The sequence below is a fragment of the Myiozetetes cayanensis genome, unplaced genomic scaffold (assembly GCF_022539395.1).
Source record: "Myiozetetes cayanensis isolate MyiCay16 unplaced genomic scaffold, myiCay2020 scf5-8, whole genome shotgun sequence".
In the NCBI taxonomy this organism is placed as follows: domain Eukaryota; kingdom Metazoa; phylum Chordata; class Aves; order Passeriformes; family Tyrannidae; genus Myiozetetes; species Myiozetetes cayanensis.
Genome location: NW_026087742.1, coordinates 57,574,687 through 57,596,512, shown reverse-complemented (window position 1 = coordinate 57,596,512; position 21,826 = coordinate 57,574,687). Strand labels below are relative to the sequence as shown.

General features: G+C 42.5%; 2 protein-coding genes across 6 annotated transcripts in view; one reads left to right on the top strand and one right to left on the bottom strand.

Moving 5' to 3' along the window:
* The window catches only part of NAA16 (N-alpha-acetyltransferase 16, NatA auxiliary subunit), a 69,322-nt gene extending 65,884 nt beyond the window's left edge, over window positions 1-3,438 (bottom strand). The window contains exon 1 of one of the 2 annotated variants that reach the window (XR_007630990.1): window positions 3,169-3,438. Coding sequence is in view for 1 of the 2 variants with exons in the window: in XM_050333095.1 (XP_050189052.1) it covers window positions 3,169-3,222 (54 nt within the window). In the remaining variant the exon portion in view is untranslated. The remainder of the gene's footprint in view (window positions 1-3,168) is intronic. The other variant, XM_050333095.1, reaches the window with a different exon arrangement.
* Window positions 3,439-7,346: 3,908 nt separating this feature from the next.
* Window positions 7,347-21,624, top strand: MTRF1 (mitochondrial translation release factor 1). 4 transcript variants are annotated; one of them, XM_050333106.1, is made up of 10 exons: window positions 7,347-7,462; window positions 10,286-10,744; window positions 14,031-14,122; window positions 14,935-15,082; window positions 15,247-15,354; window positions 15,446-15,618; window positions 16,790-16,907; window positions 18,064-18,200; window positions 19,619-19,717; window positions 21,396-21,624. In XM_050333106.1, exons 2-10 carry the CDS (start codon window positions 10,309-10,311, stop codon window positions 21,516-21,518), a joined length of 1,434 nt encoding a protein of 477 aa, XP_050189063.1. In that variant the 5' UTR covers window positions 7,347-7,462; window positions 10,286-10,308; the 3' UTR covers window positions 21,519-21,624. The 4 variants fall into 4 exon arrangements, with proteins under 4 accessions (XP_050189063.1, XP_050189064.1, XP_050189065.1 ...); XM_050333107.1 differs by having other exon boundaries at window positions 7,444-7,462; window positions 14,935-15,016; XM_050333108.1 differs by lacking the exon at window positions 7,347-7,462 and adding an exon at window positions 7,641-7,773 and having other exon boundaries at window positions 14,935-15,016.
* Window positions 21,625-21,826: the final 202 nt, after the last annotated feature.

Sequence of the window (21,826 nt, the reverse complement as noted above, 5' to 3'; positions counted from 1 at the left end):
TCAGACATGAAACAAATATCAGGTAACACCTTATACTATGTGTTACTTGGCAGACACCAATAGCTATTAGAAGACACCAAGCATTCCTTAAAAACGGAAACAATTCTGCAAGTAAGCCATGAAAGTATTACAAGAAACCCCAGGCTTTCCCCTAAAGCACTTATAAAGACTACTAACTGTACTCTATCCAGACAGAGACGATTTGATTTCATAAAGCCAATGTTTAACTCTAAGATGACACACAGTTTACAATCTGGATTCTAGGATGAAGGGGGAAAAAAAATAAAATCAAAGCAGCTTAAATAGAAACATACTCTCAAGGCAAACCTACAAATCTATTTTAAATACACAAAATAGAAGATCTGACTAAGCTTACTACAAGTAAACATCAAATACACATCACCAAACTTCAACCTTAACAAGAAACATTTCTATGTTACCACAAGTATGTGTTTTACATTGTATCTGCCTCATTAACTAAAAAAAAAAAAAAATCATCTGAGCTAAAGTCTTTAGATGGCAAGAAACACCAGGATTCATGTATTAATGTATTAATATTTCAAACACTTCATCCATGCTTTCTCTGAGACTGAGAAGTCAAAGATAAAAGCTTGAAGCTGCTCATCCCCTTCCTCTCAAACAACATCACACCTGCAAGCACCATCAGATCTTCCAGGGCAAGAGCAACTAGTCTGAGGAAAAGTTTCTGTGGAAGAGTCTTTGTCCAAGCCTAAGAAACAAAACAGACTTGGAAGTCAGGACAGCAAAAGAAACGAGCTCTAGCACTACCTTACAGTACTCCTGACCAAACAGAGCTATTACCTATGCTACAGTTCCTATTACTTCCCTGATCACACAACTGCTAATTTTAAGTCATCTTGTTCAAGCATTGCCAAGCATGCACGCACATAAATTGATGTGGCTTAGAGACTATTTACTCAGCTTCCTGAGCAGACTTCACAGCTTGCTCTGAACTTCAAGAGGCCACAATAGTCAGGGCAGCTCTGTCAGCTTGGTTTGCAGTTATGTGGGCATTTTGTTCAGTCTATTGATAACCTGTCTCACATGTTACATACACACACCAAGTCACTCACTCCAAAGTATTTCTCATGCTCTCCTAATGAGTTTCCCATTTCACAACTGCTAATTTTCTGCAGAGCATTCATAAAAGTACTTGAGTCTTAATATATGAGTACAGTTTCCTTGCATCTGTTCCATTTCATTAAATCATTACATGTTTGTAAGGTCTTATTATACAGCCGCCCACATAATCCCCCCAAATGCCCCCCACTTTTGAAATTACTATGGGATGCTATGGGCATTTTAAGTATTCTGGCAGTGCCAAAGTAAGCAAAAGTTGGATCAGTTAAAGAGCCTTTAGCTCCACAAGCTATACTACTACATTAAAATACTGAGACATGTCAAGCAGCCAAAGGGTTCTCTTTTTACTGTGTAGACATTAATATTCCAGAAAGAGAGTGCATCATGAAAGACAGCTAGCTAGAAAAGAAGTAATAAGAAGTTAAGTCTCAAGAAACAACAATATATGAAGAGCCAAGCCAACAGTTTGGTGATCAGCACTTTAGGAACTGTGACTTGACACTACACAGCACCAGCTAAAGCCTTCTGAAAGCTTTGAAAAGAAAGTAAACTTCTGTATCCGCTGAAGTTTTATGCACCCCTCTTCTCCTTGCCTAAGCACTGATTCACAAGTTTTATCCACTTCTTAATGCAAAACAGAAAAAGTATGTCTAAATTACGATCTCCCAAAAAGCCCTTCCATGGTTCAATCGAAAAGACTTTACAAGTGACTGCTACTGTGAACTTGTTCTCTACTAGTGAGAATAATCACTGAACTGTTCTAATATTAGTCATTTATTTTTAGCAGAGAGAAAGAGGAGTGCTAGAATGACTTACTAAGATGCATACCATAAGCATGCAGTAAGCAACAAATCCCCATTAAGAACCATTAAGTTTTTTTAAATCTGCACACTATCCAAAGCAGGTAAAAGAAAACAGCTCTGAAGCACCTGCTGAAATGCACCAGCTCCATACAGAGTACACAGGCTTACACACTGTTTCGAGCTCAACTTCCTGAAGCCAAAACGCTCACCTCTCAATCACAGAGTTATTGAAAACAGTCAAACCAATTCAGAGATAAATCAAGACATTTGTGCCCGCCAACAAGATTACTTAGCGTGCCGCACAGACGTCCTCTGCCTGCAGACTGGCAAACTGACACAAAATACTTCAATTTTTTTGAGACTAGAACTCCATTACTATCACGCTGACAAGTTCATGAAAAGGGGAGTGTGTTTCCTCGTCTGGTGGTTGTGTTTTCGTCAGGGGAGGGGGGAACAGGGGCTTTTTCTTTCCGTAAAGTATCAGCATTATAAAGGATACAGCGATTGAGTACAAACTTACAGCTAAAGTGAGCTCGTCCTTTAAAGTTCTCTCACAAATACTCAACGTCCTCTAGACCATGAAGTCTCAAAGAGCTCAAGTTGCCCAGCACATAAAAGTTAAGTCTTCCAAAGGACGTACAGAACCAGGAAAACTTCAATCCGCCAGACGTCTTCAACTACACCCAAAATTGCTGAGCGAGCGTTAAATCGCTTTAACCTGGTCCCTTACACTAAAACCAACGCTCTTGCTGGAAATAAAGCACCGATGTAGATCAGCTCAGCAACAGCAAAGCCCTGCTACGCGCGCCCCGTGCTTCGAGGTCTCCTCCTTGCCCGCTCCGCGGGCGGCAGCGCAGCCCGGGCTCGCCCCGCATTCGGGCGGCGGGCGGGGCGGGAGGCGCCCGGCGGCCCCGGGGAGGTGCTGGCTCCCCTCCTCCTTCCCGCCCGCGCCCGGCCGGGGGCCACACCAGCCCTTCCCGGCCCCCGACACGAGCGGGGGGGGGCTCGCCCGGCCTGCTCGGCGGGCCCCAGACAAAGGAAGGAAGGAAGCGGGGACGGACCGGGACGAGGAGCCGACGGCAGCCCGGCCCTCCCCGGGGCGAGCGCGGCCGCCGCATCCGTGTTCGCTCAGCCGGGGCCAACTCCGGCGGCGGCGAGCGCAGTGACCCAGAGGGCACCGAGCGAGGCCAGCGTGCGGCAGGGAGGAGGAGGAGGAGGGAGAAGCGGCGACGGGAGGAGAGAGGAGCGGGGCCGGGGGGCTCACCAAGATCCGCTTGAAGAGGTTGCTCTCCTTGGGCGGCAGCGGCACGGACGGCATGGCGCGGGCGGCCGCGGGGCAGGCACGGCTGGCGGGGGTGGGGGTGGCCGGGCGGCTGGCGGCACGAGGGGCGGGAGGACAGGGGAAGTGGGGAAGGAACACCCCAAACTCGGCAGGGCGGCGGCGGCTCCTGCCCGGGCGGCGGCGGCTCTTTAACTCATAGCCCTGCGCCGCCCGCCCGCCCGCCCTCCCCGCCGGCTCCCCCGGGCCCCTCTGCGCAGCTGCCGCGGCGGCCTCGCCGCCCGCCTGACGATGCAAAATGGCCGCCGGGGTCCCCTCGGCGCAGGCGCACTGCCGCTTCCCCCTCACGGGCACCCCCCCTTCCCTCCGCCCGCCCGGCCCCGGGGCAGGGAGCGAGGATTCCCTCCGTGATTCCCGGCGCGCCGGCGGGAGCGCTCCGCCTCGGGGAGCCAGGCTGCCCGGACGCCTGCGAGGCGGTGTTGGGGGGGAGCGAAGTGTCTGCTAACGGCGGGGCTAACGGGGAGGCTCTGCGGGCTTGGTGCTGCCCTGGCTGGTGTTTAAGGAAACGAGAGGAAAGTTAAGCAGTCAGACTCTGAGCGAGGGGGGTCGTCATTAATGCATTTTCAGCGGCTGGTTATGTAAAACCTCCCGGCACCGTCCTGCAGGCATGGAACAGCGGCGTTTATTCATCGCTTGGCTCTTCGGAAAATACGTGTTTCTTCTTTTTGTTCCCAAAATTCGTCCTTAAGAACCAAAACCAAACCTCCACAAAGCAAAAAACAAAGAAACAACCCACAAGAAACATCAACAACCAGGAACACTAAAACCACATGGCCTGGAGCGTTATTTGGAAGGAAAACTGGTTAAACTGTCCAGGTTACAACCAATTAGAAAGACCATCTTACAGGTGAAAAAAAAACCCCGGCGGCTTCAATGAAAATCTCTGTTTATGTAATTATCCTTTAAAAATATTAATTATATTTTGGTATTTTTAAGAAGTATTTTAGTTCTGTAATAATACGGTTATCCTCCTACAGTCCCAAATTATGAACTCGACAGATATCTGCAGTAAAGCAAGGGTGCAGAAAACAGGATATCACAAGAGCCAATTAGAAAAACCGTGTACTTAATATATTTAATTTGGTTCACAATAAGCAGATCATTGTGACTGAGGACACTGAGCAGCGTGTCCTTGACTTGACACAAGCCTTGCTGAAGCTGATGACATGGTAGCTGCTTTCCTTTCAGGCTAAAGGAGGGAACAAGAGAGTAGACAATTTCTTGGAAGTGAGTAACCTGGATGTCACCTTAACTTAAGGACTACTAATTAGGAGGAAAAAAAAAAAAAAAAAAAAAAAGAAGAGAGGTATGTTTAGGAAAGCTCCAGAGATGAATGTAGCAAGGGTGTGGAGAATATAAAGCATATGCTTTCCTACAGTTCTTCTTAGCTGAACGTTAGCTTATGACCACTGTTTTTTTATGAATGGTAGTTGGTTTTCATGGTGTTTTGTTAATCTGTCTAGACATATGGTCTGTAATAAGGAATATCTTTATTGTATTTATTTCTCACTTTTTGTGTTCTGGCATGCTTTTAAATGATGTCAGTCACCTGGGTCACTGAGAACAATAAGTGTATTTTCCACACTCAGTACCCAATTCACTCTTCTTTCTGCTGTGTGGTATAGTAGTGTTGTACTGGGTCTGATTTTTACAAAGCAGGAGAATTGTTGACAGGGATGGCCAACTTGGCTTTGCCCTGCAGCATCATTTTGAGAGCCTGTTTGTACCGTGGCATGTCTTCAGCATTTTTTATAACTAGCTGAAGCCTTGAATTTATGAACTCTAGTTTCTGCCTTAGCAAAAGGCATGCTTTTGCCTCTGGCTGGGTTGAGTGATAAACAGATGCATCACGGAGATGGGTCAGGCAAATATTATGCTAGGTGGACCTTTGGTCTGAAGAAGTAAGGCTGCTCTTGACAGTTAAAGGGATCCGTTTCTCCGCTAGTCCAAACACTGGAAAGAATGCTGCCTGAAAACAGGCGAATTGCAAATAAGAGGCAGGGGTTCAATTTGCATTTAGATGTGTCCATATTAGAAGTCTGTGCTAAAAGCAGCAAGAAAAGAAAAGCGGGGAGGCAATAAAAGGAGCGTTTGTAGACTAGCCGAGAGAGAATAAACAAAGAAATGAGCTTTGCAGGGAGGCAGGGCTCCAGTTGAAAGTGAGGTTTGGGAGCGCAGTCAAGAAAACTTCTTGTCATTTAATCCCACTGTGCTGGGCAAAACAAAGCTCTTGCTACAGGCTTTGTTAATAAACAGGACTGTATTCAAGACGCGTATGATTCTGTCACCGGTTTTTTCTTCAAACAGAAGGAATTCAGAAGTCGGTTGACATCTGTTTGGGCTGAAAGGGGGAAGACATATTAAAGTGATCTATACATTGTAACAAGATTGTGATTTTTTTTTTTGTTTTTTGTTTTTGCCCTGTAGCTCAGTTTACTCCATGCCCTGTAGAAGTTGTGGCAAAGTGCTTGCACATTGTTAAACTCAACCAGGGCCCCCTGATCGAAAAAGGGCCTTCGTGTAGGCATGGACCTGCCTTCGAGGCAAGCATGTTGTAAAGCCTGGAGCCTGTTCTGTCTGATGAGCCATTTCTCTGCCTCCAGTTTCTAGAGCAATTGGCAGGTTGAGATTGCCAGGTTTTAAAGTACAGGACCACCATCTCTGTCCCAAAACCCTGAAGACCGGCTGCCTTTTTGCTGTCACTCTTGCCTTCTGCCTCCGATGGCCCTGCAGGCTGCCATGGTTGCTGAGGAAGGCAGTGGCACCCTGCCCCAAGCAGCCCATGCTCCATAATCCCTGGTCCTCACCAGCTGCTGCATCAGCCACGCAGATTTTAAGGCATGAAAACAAACTGTGAGAGGTGTGGAAGCACAGGCAGCAATGCAATTTTCCATACCTCATGCTCTGTTCCTATTTGCAGTCTAAAAACATACAGTAAACTTAGGGAAAGAGTGTATCTGATCTGCTGCCTGATGGGTAGAGGGGGGTGTGGGAGTTTGTTATGGTCTCTATATTCACAGGAAACTTGAAGAATTCACTCACAGGGCACAATAAAAATTGAACCATGATCACATTTAATCAGAGGATTTAATGCAAGAACCATTACTGGCTGGAGTAGAAGCTGATTTGATTTTCCTTGGCCTACCCTCTTCTTTTGAAACCAGTTTTGAAGCATGTGGTCTGCTTGCAGTTTCATGTTCTTATTAGGTTCTTGGTTGTCCTCCCACAGATTACCTTCTCAAGATTCCTAAGTATCTAACTGCATATTTGATACTTACCAATGCAAATGTAATTTTATTATTTCATTTCACTGAGTCCCAAAAGTCATAGTGAAAGATGAGTGAGGCACAAGTGGGGATGGCATCTGGCTGATGCCATCGCTCATGGCACATCACTGCAGGCTCGGACCTGGGGAAGCAACTTGGATGTTTCAGGGTGCTGTTTGCTGTGGCCCTTCTGTAGATTGGACCAGCTCTGGGGTGGGTCCTGTTCTCTGGAAGAGCCTGTACCTCCGTCTGCCTTGTCTTCTGTCCCAGGGGGTGGGGCAGACCCTGTCCTCAGGTCTAAGCAAGCAGTTAGCTGTCATTCATGCTCTGGGTTTTGATCCAAATTCTCCCCATCGACCAGTCTTAGTTTTCAGTCTTTTGGAATATTTACCACACCAAACCCGAGTGATGTTTTACATGCTAAAACCCAAAGTTTTGCCTTTTTTTTTTTTTTTTAATATCTTGTTGAATGCCAGTAGCTGGGAAGAAAGGTTTTTTTAAGTGATTATAGGTAAACAAAACCCAATGCTATTAAAGTATTTTTAAAATTTTAATTAGGGACGTAGTTGTATAATCTATTTAATATTATCTAATAAAATGTACATATACATAGTGTGTTTTGAAACATACGTTATTAAGAAACTGCAGCCTACTAGCACAGTGATAATCGAAATGGTTAATATTTTGTAACCAGTGTTTGTCTTTAGTAGCATAGTAATAATTCGTTTTAAAAAGAATAGTGAGCTTTGACATAAAGTGGAAATTAATTTTATTTTATTCAGACTTCTGTGAAATTAATCTTTTAATAACCAGATTTGAAACAATGCTTATTTTCAGGCCACGTTTTGGGGAAAATACATGGAATGACGCGTGTGTAATTTGATCTGACTCTTGCTATTCCTCCCGAAGGTGTTGCTGAAGTCACGGTGTGTTACTGTGCAGCTCTGAGGAAGGTACCGAAAACGAAGACCTGTTTTTAAGCTCACATTCCCCTTTTTTTTTTTATTTATTTTTTTTTATTATTATTTCGGGGCTTGCGTTTCGCACATTAGAGGCAGAGGCTGCCTCTCCCGCTGGCAGGGCTCAGGCGCTGCCCGCAGACGCCGGTCCCGCCGTGCCGCTGGGGGCCGGCCGGCCGGCAGCACGCCGGGAACCCTGGTTTCCCGAAGGCATGCTGGGACTGGGAGTTCGCCCGCTCTACTTCCCGTGCGCCATGGCCTCGCGTGTGGAGGCAGGATCGGTGCAGCGCCCGTGTGTGCGGACGGTGAGTGCCAGAGCTCCGGGCGGGTCCGGGGAGCGGAGCCCCCCGCGCTGCCGCCGCCGCCTCCGGGGCTCCCTGCTCTGGCTTGGGCTCCTGGCTCTCCCTGCGGCTCCCTGCTCCTGCCTGCCCTGTCCCACCGTCACCCCTGCTGCCGGGGGGGCGTCCTGCGGGGCGTTCGGGGGTTTGCTCGGGGTAGCCGTGGTGGGGGGCAGAGGTGTGTGTAAGGTGGCCCCGGGGGCGCGGCCTCCAGCTGGCCCTGGTGCAGTCTGTGTGCACTGAAGCACATCCTGCTGCGTATTCCTCTCTGCCTCAGTTCAGCTGCGTGCAGTTACTAGCATCTGTGATAGCTAGAAACGCTTTTTATAACCTCTTAAAGCGTTCGCAGTGTTGACAGCTCTTTCCTGTCTTGAAATTACAATTTCATAAATTATTATTATTTTAATGAGACAATTACAGTTGTCACTTTTGCTTACCGGTTTTGATTTGTGATGTGCACAAGGTAATTTTGTGAAGTAAAAAAGTTATTAAAATCTGTTTTGGAAAGCATTTAATGGGTCGTCTACTGCTCATAGCTCTATAAAGGCTTTGTGTGTGCTTATTTCTGCACAAACGTAATGCGGCAACATCTGCCTGAGAAAAAGATACCAGCTTTATTTAGCATAGCAAAATTACTTTGAAATTTCCAACTTCACTAAGGGTCTGTGTCATGCCATTACTCATTTTTTTTAGGCATTTCAAACTAAGAATTTTAATTTCTGGGTTCTCAGGCGAAGCAATACTACACATCTATTATTATTTGAGTACATTACTTTTTAACTACACCGGTAAAAATTAGTTAGATGGTTATAATTAATACATTTAATTAATTAATTAAAATTAAATGTAACATTAGTATTGTAAAACTGAGTTAATGATGGTTAGCACTTGACCAGACAACAGTGGGCCATGCTAACCTGGAGCAATTCCAATATCATCAGCAGGCAGAGTTAGGTCTTTTGGAACTGAGTCCACTCATGCCCCTGAGCAGCTAAATCCAGGATTGTAGATAATGAGCACAGTTTGTGCCTTTTGCTGTGTTCAAGTAAAGGGAACAGGATCTCTGCTACAGCTGGTTTTAGTCACTAGAGCAATCCATGAGGGGTATAATTGGCTTTCTGTATGTTAGAGCAGTCCTGAAATTACCACTGTGGCTTCAATAGCACCTGCTGGCTGGGGAATCTGGGAAAGTGCAGAAGTAGAAAAAAGGTCCTTGTCTCCTTCTGTAGATAGTAAAACAGGCATCCAGGCAAGCAAGGTGCAGTACTTCTGGGTTTGCTGCATATTGCTCTTTCTTCGTTGTGGACAAATGGATGAAAGTAAACAGGTGAGAATAATGGGTGAGTTGAGTAGGCAGAGTGTCACAGTAGTGTGTTAATAAAAAGCCTGAAGATGCACAGAAGGTCTTGTCACTGATGAGTAAAACATAATTGTGTCAGGAAACTGAAATGTATCTTCCAAGGAAACCCTGCTGCAAAAATGTTCATGCTCTTATTTTCTCTGAGTCCAATTCTTTGTAAAAATCAGCAGGCAGATGGGACTGTGGCAATGGCAGAGTTATTAGGGAGCACTTCTTTGTTAAATCTTTTCTGTGTGAGTAGTCCTAGAATATGGATGATCTCAATTTAGTCTACCTGGTAGACCCTTGTGCTCCAATATAAAATTTCAGAGCACAGTAGTAATTCATAGCATAGTTTGCAATGTTGATGGTACAAAATTAAGAGGAAAAGATCTTTTCTAGAGCAGTAGTGATGCTAAGGGGAGCATGTGTCCTGAAAAACTGTAGGCCAAGTGTCACAGAAAAATACAGGAGTTGTATTTCAGAGTACCCACTTCTTACTTTTTGGATGGAAAATATTATGTCACTTACATGTAAATATATCATGGTAAGGAGGAGGGGGACGACATAGAGCACTGTTCCCGTGTCTCACCTTCTGCATATATGGGAGAGTGATTTCTTGCAAGTGTGTTGCAGTCCTATTGACTAATCTGTTGTGTGGTCAGCTACTAATGTCCTCCTGTTATGGTAGTGGATATACCTTGGCACGTAATCCTGGACATTTCATACATTCTGTATATAGACTTCTTTACCTCTAGTATAGATTTGTCTTCTCGGCAACATTTTTCTTTTGCCAGTAAGGCATGAAATGGTTGGATTTTTCCGATGAGACATCTGGCAAAATGAAGCTGTTGTCTGTAAAGCCACATCTACAGTAGCTTTTCCAGCATAAATAAACCGTTTGAGGAGGTGAGAGAAGAGACCTTTTCCAGTCCTCAGTCAGTACAATGGTGTTGGTAAGAATTTAAACCAGGACTAAAACAGGAATAGTTTTGTCCATGACAGTTGCATTTGTGTTGGTGTAATCAAAACTAGTATTGGGGCTTGATACAGCTCTTGCATTTGTTTGTTGTTGTGGGGTTTTTTTCAGTAGAATGCTTTCTTTTTCTAGATGATAACACTGTCTACTTTTAATTTCAGGTGGTGGAAAAATAAGAAACAAAATGAAAGCTTTCCGAAGCGTCTGTCGGTTCAAGAACCTGCTTGTCAATTGCTACTGTCACAGTCAATTTCACAGCTGTCTTCTCCCTCCCCTTGCAAAGAAGATAGGCTGTGTGGTGGGGCTGCACAACCATGGATTTTGGAGGCCAAAGTCTTTATTGGACACAGCTAGATTCACTCTGTCTTTTAACAGTCGGCATAGGAAAATCCATCAGGATTCTCAAGCTCTGTGGAAGCATGAGGCTGTGCAGAAGTATCTGGAGACTTTAAGCAAGGAATACCAGCAGGTTAGTCATCTGTTAAAGGCAGACTCGTTGAATGACTTTGAGCAAAGAACCCTGAGGAGAAGATATGCCGATCTGTCCCCCATTGCAGCTGCATTTCAAGAAATCAAAGAAGCTGAAAAAGAAGTTCAGGAGTTAGAAGCTATGTGCAAAGGTAAGGAGAACAATTTCAAAACAGTAAATGTTTCAAAACAGTAACTGTGTTTGTGATAAAGTTCAATTGCCCAGCCTTTGAGGAAAGCTTGTGAATAAGTTCAGCCAGCCCTGGAACACGCTCTGATCCTTCCTGCTCCTGGATTTTCTGCATCCAGCCACATCCTTCCATTTTTCATCTCACTTCGCTTTAGTTTATGGTCTTAATACAGTCAATCTAGGAGTAGGGATCGTCTGGAACCTTACGGTCATCTGTCTATCAGAAATGGCTGGAAAGTGTTTGTGTTAAGGTTGTGTTTTTTGGTAGAACTGAGAGCAGTTTGAACTGAAGCAAAGTATTTACTGAGCCTGAAACATTTGATAGATGCAGACCTCATGTGTGTTATTTAAAATGGGAGTCCATCTGGCTAGTTCATTGATATTTATTGAGCAAATTACATGAACTTTCATTAGGCTCTGAATTGTCAGCTTCCAATTTAAGTGGCAAAAGCTAGTATTTCTTTGAAAATATTTGAGGAGTCCTTTAAGGAATAAATCTGATGGTTGTCTAAGAAGCTGTTGCATTTCAATACTCTGCTACAGTAGAAGTTGGGGTAAAAAGGAATTAAAAATTGTTGCTGGTTTTTGTACCATTTGGGAATAAGAAAGTACATGGGAAATAGAAGAATTTATAAAATAAGTAATGATGCAACATTTGGGAGAAAAAACCGATCATTGCTAGACGTGTGAGGAGGTGCACACAGTAGGAAAGGAAAAATGGCATCAGTTCTGCCACACCAGTAAGTATTAAGCCCAGAGAGGGAAACACTGACCTGGAGAGAGTGGGGCTTAGGTTAAAGCAGTGAAGGAAGGGAAAAACAAAGGACAGGAGAAATCGGTACCCAGTAGTGTAAATGGAGAACAAAAGTTCATGGTGCTTTTCAGAGAGAGAGAGCTGAGGGGTGTTGACAAAACAATAGAAGCCATAATAAAATAAAACTGGTGAAATTCTAACTTATTTAGAAAGGTGGAAAACAGTTGTATCCTTTAGTTTTAGAAATAAGTAACTGTTTGTGCTTTTGGAAAAAATAGTTATTTAAAATGTTTTAATCCTCAAACCTCTCTAATTCTCTTCACTGGTGAAAAAAGGAGAAAGAGTGAAGGAGACGAGGGACAGAAATTTATTCTGAAAAGGAAATATTCTTGAAAGAATTAGAAAGTATTAAGAAAACTCTGGAAAATTCATACTGCAACTTAAAAAGGCTATTTTTGGATCAAGTAAATAAAATGAAGAATTTTTCCAATTCCATAAATTGCGATGTGGATGTATACAGTGTGTTCTACTTAAAGAAGGGAAAAGAATAATTGCAGCCAATAAATTAATTAAATGGAGCCAAATTATTTTATCTGTACTGTTTATTGCGTGGCCAAGTTAAAACACGGATGTTTCTTTCATTTGACTGCTCTTTTTTTACATTTAGCTCCCTAACTGACCCTCTTCTCCCTAGTACCTGAATTTCTCACTATTGATGTAGGATTTTGTATTTGCAACACTCAGTGAAGCAGAAAAATATTTCCCAATTTGCCACTGGTGATGTGAGTCATGGGGTAGATTGGGTGAATTCTGTTTTACAGGGAGGTAGGAATGGGGTACCAATCCTTCAAACCTTAAGCTTACTGGTCACCACCCGACCATTCTCTCGCCTCTGCTGACAGTAGTTAATTTGATACTCTGTATGTGACTGGTCAATAATCATACTTTTTGGACCAGCTAGAAGCCTTTGAGTCAGTAACAGTTTTGGCTTGGAGTTGTGACATACTGGCAGGGAAATTTTTACAGTTCTGAGCGGGGACCTTATCAATGTATACAAGTATCTGAAGGGAAGGTGTCAAGGGAATGAAGCCAGGCTCTTCCTGGTGGTGCCAAGCCATAGGACAAGAGGCAGTGGGCAGAAACTGATGCACAGGAGGTTCCACCTGAATATGAGGAAGAACTTCTTTACTGTGCAAGTGACCATGCACTGGAACAGATTACCCTGAGAGGTTATGGAATCTCCCTCACTGAAGATATTCAAGAACCATCTAGACACAATCCTGTGCCACGTGCTTTAGGATGACCCTGATTGAGCAGGGAGGCTAGACTAGATGACCCCATGGGTGGTCCTTTCCAACCTTACCCATTCTGTGATTCTTGCCTTATGCACAGGAGATGCCAGGTTCAAGTCTTGATCTGACATATTTTATTTAAGGAGAAAAACCCCAGAGCATACCTTAAAAACTGTGATATGGAGGAGCTGCTGCTGTCCTTGCCCAGGATACAAAGCTGATTCAACATCCCAGCCCATTTAGTTCTCAAGGGTTGTTGCTGAGACCGCCAGTAAATCTGTGTGTGTGTGTGTGTGTGTGTTGGCTGCTGCGAAGGGGAACCAGGCTCCATATGTCCAGTGATGTGGAGCCCATGGTCCTTGTGCCTGCCCTTGGGATACCCAATTCCTGCTGCAGAGTCCAGAGCTCAGGTCCTGCAAGGTGAGGAGATGCATTCAGGGATTGAGTGTCCAGATTTATGCTGCATCTGAGGCAGACTTATGGTTTCTGTGCTGGTCACAAGGCAAAAGGCTTTCTCCTCCTCTTTGTTGCTTTCTTCCCTTGCTCTCACTACTGGCTGTTTAAAGCTGTCTTTGCCCATTCCCTCATTTGTGCTAGTAATTGTCCAGTTGTAATTTAAATCCAGTTCAACTTGGCATGGTAAAACATGTATTTGTTTAACCAGACTTGTTTTATTTCTTCTGGTGAGTTGAATTGTTTTACTTTCTGATGAGTGACAGAGCCACTCCTCAGCAGGTAGAACAGTGAGAATAAAGATAAAAGGAGAGGATGCTCCCTGTTTTAGCAGTGTTGTTCCACTTGACTCCAACTGTCTTCCAAGTTTCTACTTAGTATATAATCGAATGCTAACTGATCAACATTTTTAGTTATTGTAAATTGGAGTCTCCGTAGCAGAAAAGCTTTGGAGCTTCTTTAAGCTTTACCTGAGAATGTTTCGTAGTTTGTTAGTAAGCTCTAAAATGTGGGAGGGGGCAGTCTAATCACAGGTAGGATATCTGCTACTCCTTCCAGAACACCTGGAAAATATGGTCATTTAGTTAGCAAGGCACATCATGGCTTGGGCAGCTCTTACTTGATATTTCATGCTGGCAAAATGCTGCAAGCTTTTATGTGCTGCAGTCCATGTCTTTGGGTGGCTGCGTTATAGTTTGCTCTAAGCTAGGTGAGATTGGCTAACATCTATTCATGTTCTTGAAATTTAGAGCTAGACAGGAGAGATGAGAAACAACTTCTAGAGCTTGCCTTAGAAGAGAAGGAAACTCTGGATGAAAAAATGAACCTGTTGTGCAGAAAGGTGAGCCTGAGGTAAAGTTTTACAGCTTTGTAAATAAAGATGTCAGAAAAACTTCCCTTTGTGATCTTACCAATAGACTGACACTTGTGTTAGATGAAACAGAAGTCCAGCTTCTGTATTCTCCATGAAAAGAAGTGGCAGCATTAATTATTAGTAAGCTTCTTAGTGACAATTGTGTCTCAGAAGCTGATTATTTTAGTAATTTTTCTTCCTTGCTTGTCTGTCTGCAAATGCTGAAGGGGATTAAGAAAATGGTGAGTGTGTGCTACTGAGACATAATGTGACACCCTAGTAACTGTTTGTGGCAGCAGAACGTGCATTCTTGAAACATTTCTGATTGGAACCTTTCATTTTCCCTTCAGCTGAAAGCACCACATGAGCGGGAAAATTAATTGTAAGCAGAGAAGCTAAACAATTCAGTGGGAACTTCTGTGTTTGGGCTCATTTCTATGTTCAGGCTGAAATAATATGAAATGGCACTTTCTGAAAAATAAGATTAATGCAAAGATTGGGGGTTAGCTAATAACTTTGTGTTCATAGGTAGCTGGGGCTGGCAGGGGGTGACCTGACACCTGACTTTGCAGGACTGAATTTTCATGTGGATGCACCAGCATATCCCATTTCCACGCTGGCCGCACTGAGTTGCAATGGCCATTGGACAGTTTTTTAGTCCTCCTTAACTAACTTGCCAAAGAAAATTAGTGGTTGTGTGAGCTGAAGCTGTGGCAGTTGCAAAGGATGGCTGTAAATTTGATTAAGAGGAGATAGAGAGTCATGAAGGAGATAATAGCATTCTTTTTTTTTTTTTTCAGCTTTTCCAGCTTCTAGTGCCAAAGGATAAATATGATGGAAGTCCTGTCATATTGGAAGTGACAGCTGGCAGAACAACTGGAGGTCAGCAAAGTCCCTACAGTGAAGATTGCTTCAAACCTCCATCCAACTTTATTGAACCTCTTATGGGTTATTATTAATGCTTTTTTATACTTTATTGGCATTAAGTAATGCTTTCTAAAGATGAGCATTAACCTGTGTAATGACAGGGTTAGAGTTGCAGCTAAATCTAAAAACTGGTGACTGCCATTTTGTGAACTGCTGTTTATGTTGCAGTGCCTTTATATTTTTAGGAGACATCTGCCAGCAGTTCACTAAAGAAATGTTTGAGATGTACCAGAACTATGCAGACTACAAACGTTGGACCTTTGACATTGTGAACTATACGCCAGCTGAGATAGGTACAGTAGTTCTTCAGACATTCCACCAAGACAATGAAACTAAAGGCAGTGTTTCTGTGCTATATTTGTCACACACTGTTTGTCTCTCTAGGAGGGTTGCATCATGCTGCTGCTCATATTTCAGGAGAGGATGTCTACAGGCATCTGAAATATGAAGGAGGGACTCATCGAGTCCAGCGAATCCCCGAGACGGGCATGTCGTCAAGAATGCAGCGTATCCACACTGGGACAATGTCAGTTATTGTCCTCCCTCAGCCAGAGGAGGTAAACTGTTAATTGAGGTGGTAAGGTGATGTTGTATCCTCACTCACCTATTTTGGCATTGGACTGGGTGTTATTTAAAAGCATGTTACTGTTCTGGGGATTTCATCGAAACCCAAGTGCTTTGTGCAAGTCCCAGCAAATGAACCACAAGTGCTCTGACTCTGGAAGGTGATATCCTTGGCTCTGTACCTTACATGTGTAAATGGATCATCAGAACCAACTTTGCAGAGATTTGCTGTTGCCCAAAATGGCATGTAAATGAATGATAATTTCATTAAGTGTTCCAGCCCCAACACTGGCAAGGCTCACTGCTATGAGTAAGCCAATTTTAAATTACATCTTGTATTAATACAGGGAATATGTCCAAGAAAATACTCAGTGTTGCATATTAATGTGATTCTGCAGGTCCTTTTGATTTTTTTTTTGTTTCATTTAAATTATTGATGTCCTTCTCTGTTAAATCGAGGACAGTCTCCTTTGAATTTGAATGAGTGTGTTGGCTAGTCTTTCTGAGATCTCAGTGATACCAATAGTTTTTACTTAAACCAGCAATTTACACACAAAATTAACAAACCTAGATCCTATAGGCTTTTCCTGCTTCTTTGTAATACTTTCCTTGCCACACTGATCAGATCTGAACGTTCCTTTCCCATCCACTGAGCTCAAACTATGGTCCAGGTCATCATGGACTTGTATTTCCAATGTGGCAATCCTTACTTGGATGAATCTGGATATACCTATTTTTTTTCCTCAGTTAGGTGATTCTACGTACTGTTGCAGGAATCATTCACGCTTAACTCATGAACAAGATCTTTGCACTGCTGTTTAGCAGTAGTTTTTAAATATGTGCTTATTTTTTAGTCTCCCTGCCAAAGCGAGTGGTTTTACAAAACATTGATTTTGTTTTCTTTCACCCCCCACCCCCACCTTGTCTTGTGAAGGACCTGGAGTAAGAGTTTGAAAAAATAAGTGAAATATTTAAAGTATCACTTGCTTTTCAGAGATTTTTGACACTGCATTTTTTAAGTTATAATGATTATAGGTGTTACTCAGGACAGGTGTAGAGGAGCAAGTTTTTGAGAAGTGTTTTTTTTTTTTTTTAATGCTGAGTATCATTGACATTCAAACATTTTTAGAGTGAGGAGGAAGTAGTAATTTTCTTTGATTCTAGGTTGATATTAAAGTGGATCCCAAAGATTTGCGTATAGATACATTCAGGGCCAAAGGAGCAGGAGGGCAACACGTTAACAAAACTGATAGTGCTGTGAGAATTGTACACCTTCCCACAGGTAAGTCTGGCTGTATTTCGTACTTCTAATCACATGAAATCTGTATCCTGAACCTGTATCCTGAACCCTGCAAGTTGCCTCTTGCAGGTTGGACCCTATACCAAAGAAAGAAAACCCTTTCTGGTTTCTGCCTCTCTTTTGTAGCAAGGCAACACGTGAGAGAAGGGCTGTGTACCAGTGGCACAACGATTATGCCAGTTTTGTCTTCAGAGGGAGTGTTTATTGAATACACTGTCTTTGACGGATGAAAGAACAAATGGAGGGTGACAGGGATGGGATGGAAGATGTAAATGATTTGCGCTGTGTGCACTGTACCCTCAGGAATAATGGCCACTGGCAACCCTGGGCACACTTTGCTTGGCTGGAACCTGTGTAGTTACATGACTGACAAAAAAGACGACTTTTTCATTCAGTACTAGATAATGCTATCATATGTTGAATAGGAAGGAAAATGTATACTGATGGGAAGGTAATGTGTAGACTGGGCCACTCTCAGGATTTGTTTTTATTGAAATTCAGTGAGCTTCTATCTGTCCATTTGCAGAATCTCTTTAGGCACAGGAAATTCCAGTAGTGACCTGAAAACAGCTGTTTCCTATGTGCCTTTTTCTTTCAGAAATCAAATGAGAAGTAAAAATAAGTACTACATTTCTTTTAAAGACCATTATTTTGCTTTATTTCATTATTCATAGTTCTAGAGTCACCAGTGTTGATTAGGAACCTTTTTGTGCTAGAATAATGAACTTTCCAGTCTCCTAGAGCTTATCTGGACTAAGACTTTAAAAACGTGTGTTACACTATTTTAAACATGCTTCTGTAGACTGTTCAAATTGCATTTTTAACATATGACAGCTAATTGGACTGAACCCCTTTTCTGGAGGCAATGTCAGAAACTTGTTTGCTTCATGAAATTTTAAAATATCCTTGACTTTTCTATAGCACTAAACAAAAGCCTCCGGTGCAGCTGTGACAAGTTTAAAAATGCACTAATGGTTCTGGCCAGTGTGTTAAAATGACTTTTTATCCCACAGCTGAAAGGCCCTACAAACCAGCACTCCAGTAGGTTTCATTTGCCTAATGTGCTAGAATTAATTTAGCTTGTTTGTTCTTTGTTGTAATGGGCTTTTGGTCTGAGCTCTTGAATCCCTCTGTAAAGGACTGGCAGTGGAGTGCCAGCAGGAGCGGTCACAGCAGCTGAACAAGGAAATAGCTCTGCGGACACTGAGAGCTAAGCTGTACCAGCAGATCATTGAAAAACAACTAAGTCAAGAGCAGAGTGCCAGAAAACTGCAGGTGAGGACGTATGATAGCTGAGATTCAGAGAGGTGCTGTGCTGTAGATTTGTTTCTGATCTTTTAGAGTGGTTGTGACAGAGCAAGGAAGAGTGTGTGTCTAACCAGGTGTGCTTACAAGGGAAAATCATGTATTTTTTTTTTTTTTAAATGGTAAGTCTGTTTCTACTTATCCCAGTTACACACTATTGTAGACTTCTTAGGCAATGAAAAGAGACATGTGGCTGGAAACAAAAGAGTCAAAAGACTGGAATTATCCAAGAGGCAAAACTCAACATCATGTATTGAATGTCCGTGTTAAGGCCAGAGTTACACAAATAAAGCATTATTAAAAAGTTATTTTTCATAAAAAATCATGGAAACCTAGGATCAGAAGTTCTCAGAAGTTTCTAAACCAGAGTATTTGATATTGCCTTACAGAGCTTTTGAAAGAAACAAGTAGATAAACAATCCTGCCACTTAGGTAGCAGTTTATTTGGTATGGTTTAGGTAACCTTTTAAGGAAGAAACAGCTTCCCTAAGAGTTACATCAAGTTAGGCTGCAAAGTGTGCTTTTCTCTCAAAATGTCCTATCGTTCTTTGAGTATTTTCCCATCTGTGGTACAAAATTCAACAGTGATCAATGGGAACAAAAACCTTCAGAATTAGAAAATTACTCAGTACTCCATAGCTTAGCTATTTAATTGCTAATTTCACGTTGTATTTACATGTATTTTTCCTTCAGAGTATTCTCCCATCGTTGCAAGCAGTGGGCCACATATCTTTTGTTATTAATTTCAACTCAAGAGTCTTCAAAGTTGCATAAAGGGCTTAGATGAACCTTTATATAAAAACTGTGGAAAATCAGGCAAAAGTGACTTACCTTTCCTAATATCTCAGAATTTATCCCAGAAGTCCCTTGTTTTGAATTACACATGTTGAGTGCAGATGAGCGCTGCTTGCACTCTCGCTCTTTACCACTAGAGGGTAACTTAACTTCTCGCTCCCAGTTTACTCTTTCGGTGCTAATTTCTGATAGCCACGCTGTGGCTGTGCTGCTTCTGTTTTTAATGTAGACTGCTTTCATAATTTTTTTGTGGGAGCTATAACCCCAAAAAAAGGAAAAATACTTACATTTTGGAACTAAGGACTCATATAGACGTATCTCTTGCCTTACATGACTTTTGAGAGTTAAGTAGTTCTTCCAGCTACAGAACAGGAACGGAAATGTGCTGGAGGATATGAAAACTTGGCCTGTGATACAGAATCACAAACAATACAGTTTAATAATTAAAAAAACCCATATGCTAAGCCAGTGACTGCTAGGCTTGTGGTTGAAACAGGCTCATCCATTAAAGTTTATTCCAAATATGCTGTTCTAGAGAAGTACTTGATTTTTTTAAGACATAACAGAATTTGTTTTTTGCTGCTTTGCTACAGTTGGGAACAAGAGCCCAGTCAGAAAGAATTCGTACTTATAACTTCACCCAGGATAGAGTCACTGACCACAGGATCTCATATGAGGCACGAAATATCAAGGTAATGGTTGCTTATAAAAGTATTTAAGGTTAGATACTTATGTATACCATAAGAAGAAAAAATTAACTTATGAAAATAATTTAATATATATACATGAAGAAAGTAGCCAGCTGTGCTCTGACAGAACATTGTAGATGTAGAAAGCTTAAACTTTGTTTCCTGCCTTCTTGTAGTATTAGAGATTACTGACACAGGCTATAGCTCACTGGCCTACTTCTCTGTGTATTTTTCTCCTACTATATGAGTGGAAAATGATCAAGCATGTGGTCCTCAATGAGCTCCACGAGTCTCTCAGCCAAACTGGGCAAGTGACATTTGAGATTCTGGAAGCATAGTACATCCAAAAGAAAAACCTGACATGAAGGACTTCTTATTTATGTTAAGCCATTCTTTCCTCCTCCTGAAGCTGAGGTGAAAAACAAAGATACTTTTATGTTTGCCTCAGAGGTCACACTTAAAAGAAACTGAAACTGAATTGTTTTCATTTTAAGATTACCTGAGATCTTTTTTCTGAGTAAATATCTACATATAGCTTGAATCTTATTGATTGTTCAGCCTGAAAAAGAGAAGGCTCTGGGGTGACCTAATTGCATCATTCCAGTATCCAAAGGAAGCCTTCAGGAAAGGTGGAGACTTTTTACAAGGGCAGGTAGTGACAGAACGAGGAGGAATGGGTTCAAACTGAAAGAGGCTATGTTTAGATTAGGTATTAGGAAAAAGTCCTTTACTGTGAGGGTGGTGAGGCATTGGAGCAGGTTGCCCAGAGAAGCTGTGGATGCCCTATCCCTGTAAGTGTTCAAGGCCAGGTTGGATGGAATTTTGAGCAACCTGGTCTAGTGAAAGTTGTCCCTGCCCACAGCAGGGGGATTCCAGCTAGAGGATCTTTAAGGTCCTTTTTAACCCAGGCTATTCTATGGTTCCATGATTCAATTTATTGCAGTTTTTTAACAGTGAAAAAGACTCCTGATAATAGATTTTTGAGTTTTAAATTTATGTAAATGTTTTGAATGTCAAAACAAAGTTTAGGGTGATCCCTTGATATTTTGGCTTAGGTATCCAGTTTGCTGTAAGTGCTATTGCATAAGGAGCAATACTTTTCAGACTGTACCCACATGTGTCCTGGGTAAATCCAGAGACTACAGGGCATGCTGAATATGGAATGGTTCATATTTAATGGAGTGCAGAATACCGTGGTGGAGGAAATAGTTCCATGATTGCATAAAGGTGACTTTTGTTAGTCAGTTAATTCATGCTGGGAACTTGTTACTTTTTTGAGTGAAACTGGAGACATAAATTGACCAACATAAGTTAGTTGAGCTTTGCTTTCAGAACAGCCTAGTTTTTGGCACAGACAACAGCATTAGAATTAGGTTCTTCAGTCTTTGATTGTTCTTGTAGGGGATTTTCATGTAAGCATACGGGTTACATGGAAATGTGGTGGGAAGGCACCGGTAGCAACTTTTCTTGTTCCAGAACCAATGTGCCTTTCACAGGCAGCCAGCCAAGCCCCGCTGCTGTCCACCACATGTTGCTTTCAAACGGGGAAGCTGCAAGGGTGAGCAAGTGGAGGGGCTGCAGGCAAAGAGCATTTCAGGGGCTCCTTGTTGGAGTAGTCAGCATTTCAGAACAGTACTGAAGTGCAGTCAGTAGTGCTTTCACCTGCTTTTTTTCTTCATAGGAAGTTCTATATGGGAAAGAAGCCCTGGATAAGCTAATCAACAGACTACTGGAGTTTGCAGAGATAGAGGCTGTCACTGAGTATCTAGAAAATCTGCAGGCTTCTGAAGGAGGAGGCTGCTGACAACCATGGGTAGAGTTAAACCAAAAATGTTGTGTTCGGTAGCAAAATAAAACAGATGCGTTTGTTGGATGATGGGTTGATTAAAATCTATTCTTCTGTTTCTCAATGTGTGATACCATTCTTTTTATGTTTTGGTGCAAATGGGTTGAATTTATTACTGCAGACCTGGCGGAAAAGAACAAGCTTGAAGTACTGTGTGCTCACTCCTTGTCTCTTGGCAGCTGGGCTTTTTTAAGCTGGTCCTTCTTAACCGTGTTACAGCTGGAAAGATACAGAATCATGGTGGTGAAGCAGGGAGTGCACTTTTG

Excerpts from the sequence above, each read along its gene's own strand:
- MTRF1 (XM_050333106.1), top strand. The coding sequence starts at position 10,309 with ATGAAAGCTTTCCGAAGCGTCTGTCGGTTCAAGAACCTGCTTGTCAAT. Across the intron at positions 10,745-14,030 it reads GTTAGAAGCTATGTGCAAAG|AGCTAGACAGGAGAGATGAG; the intron begins GTAAGGAGAACA and ends CTTGAAATTTAG. Across the intron at positions 14,123-14,934 it reads TGAACCTGTTGTGCAGAAAG|CTTTTCCAGCTTCTAGTGCC; the intron begins GTGAGCCTGAGG and ends TTTTTTTTTCAG.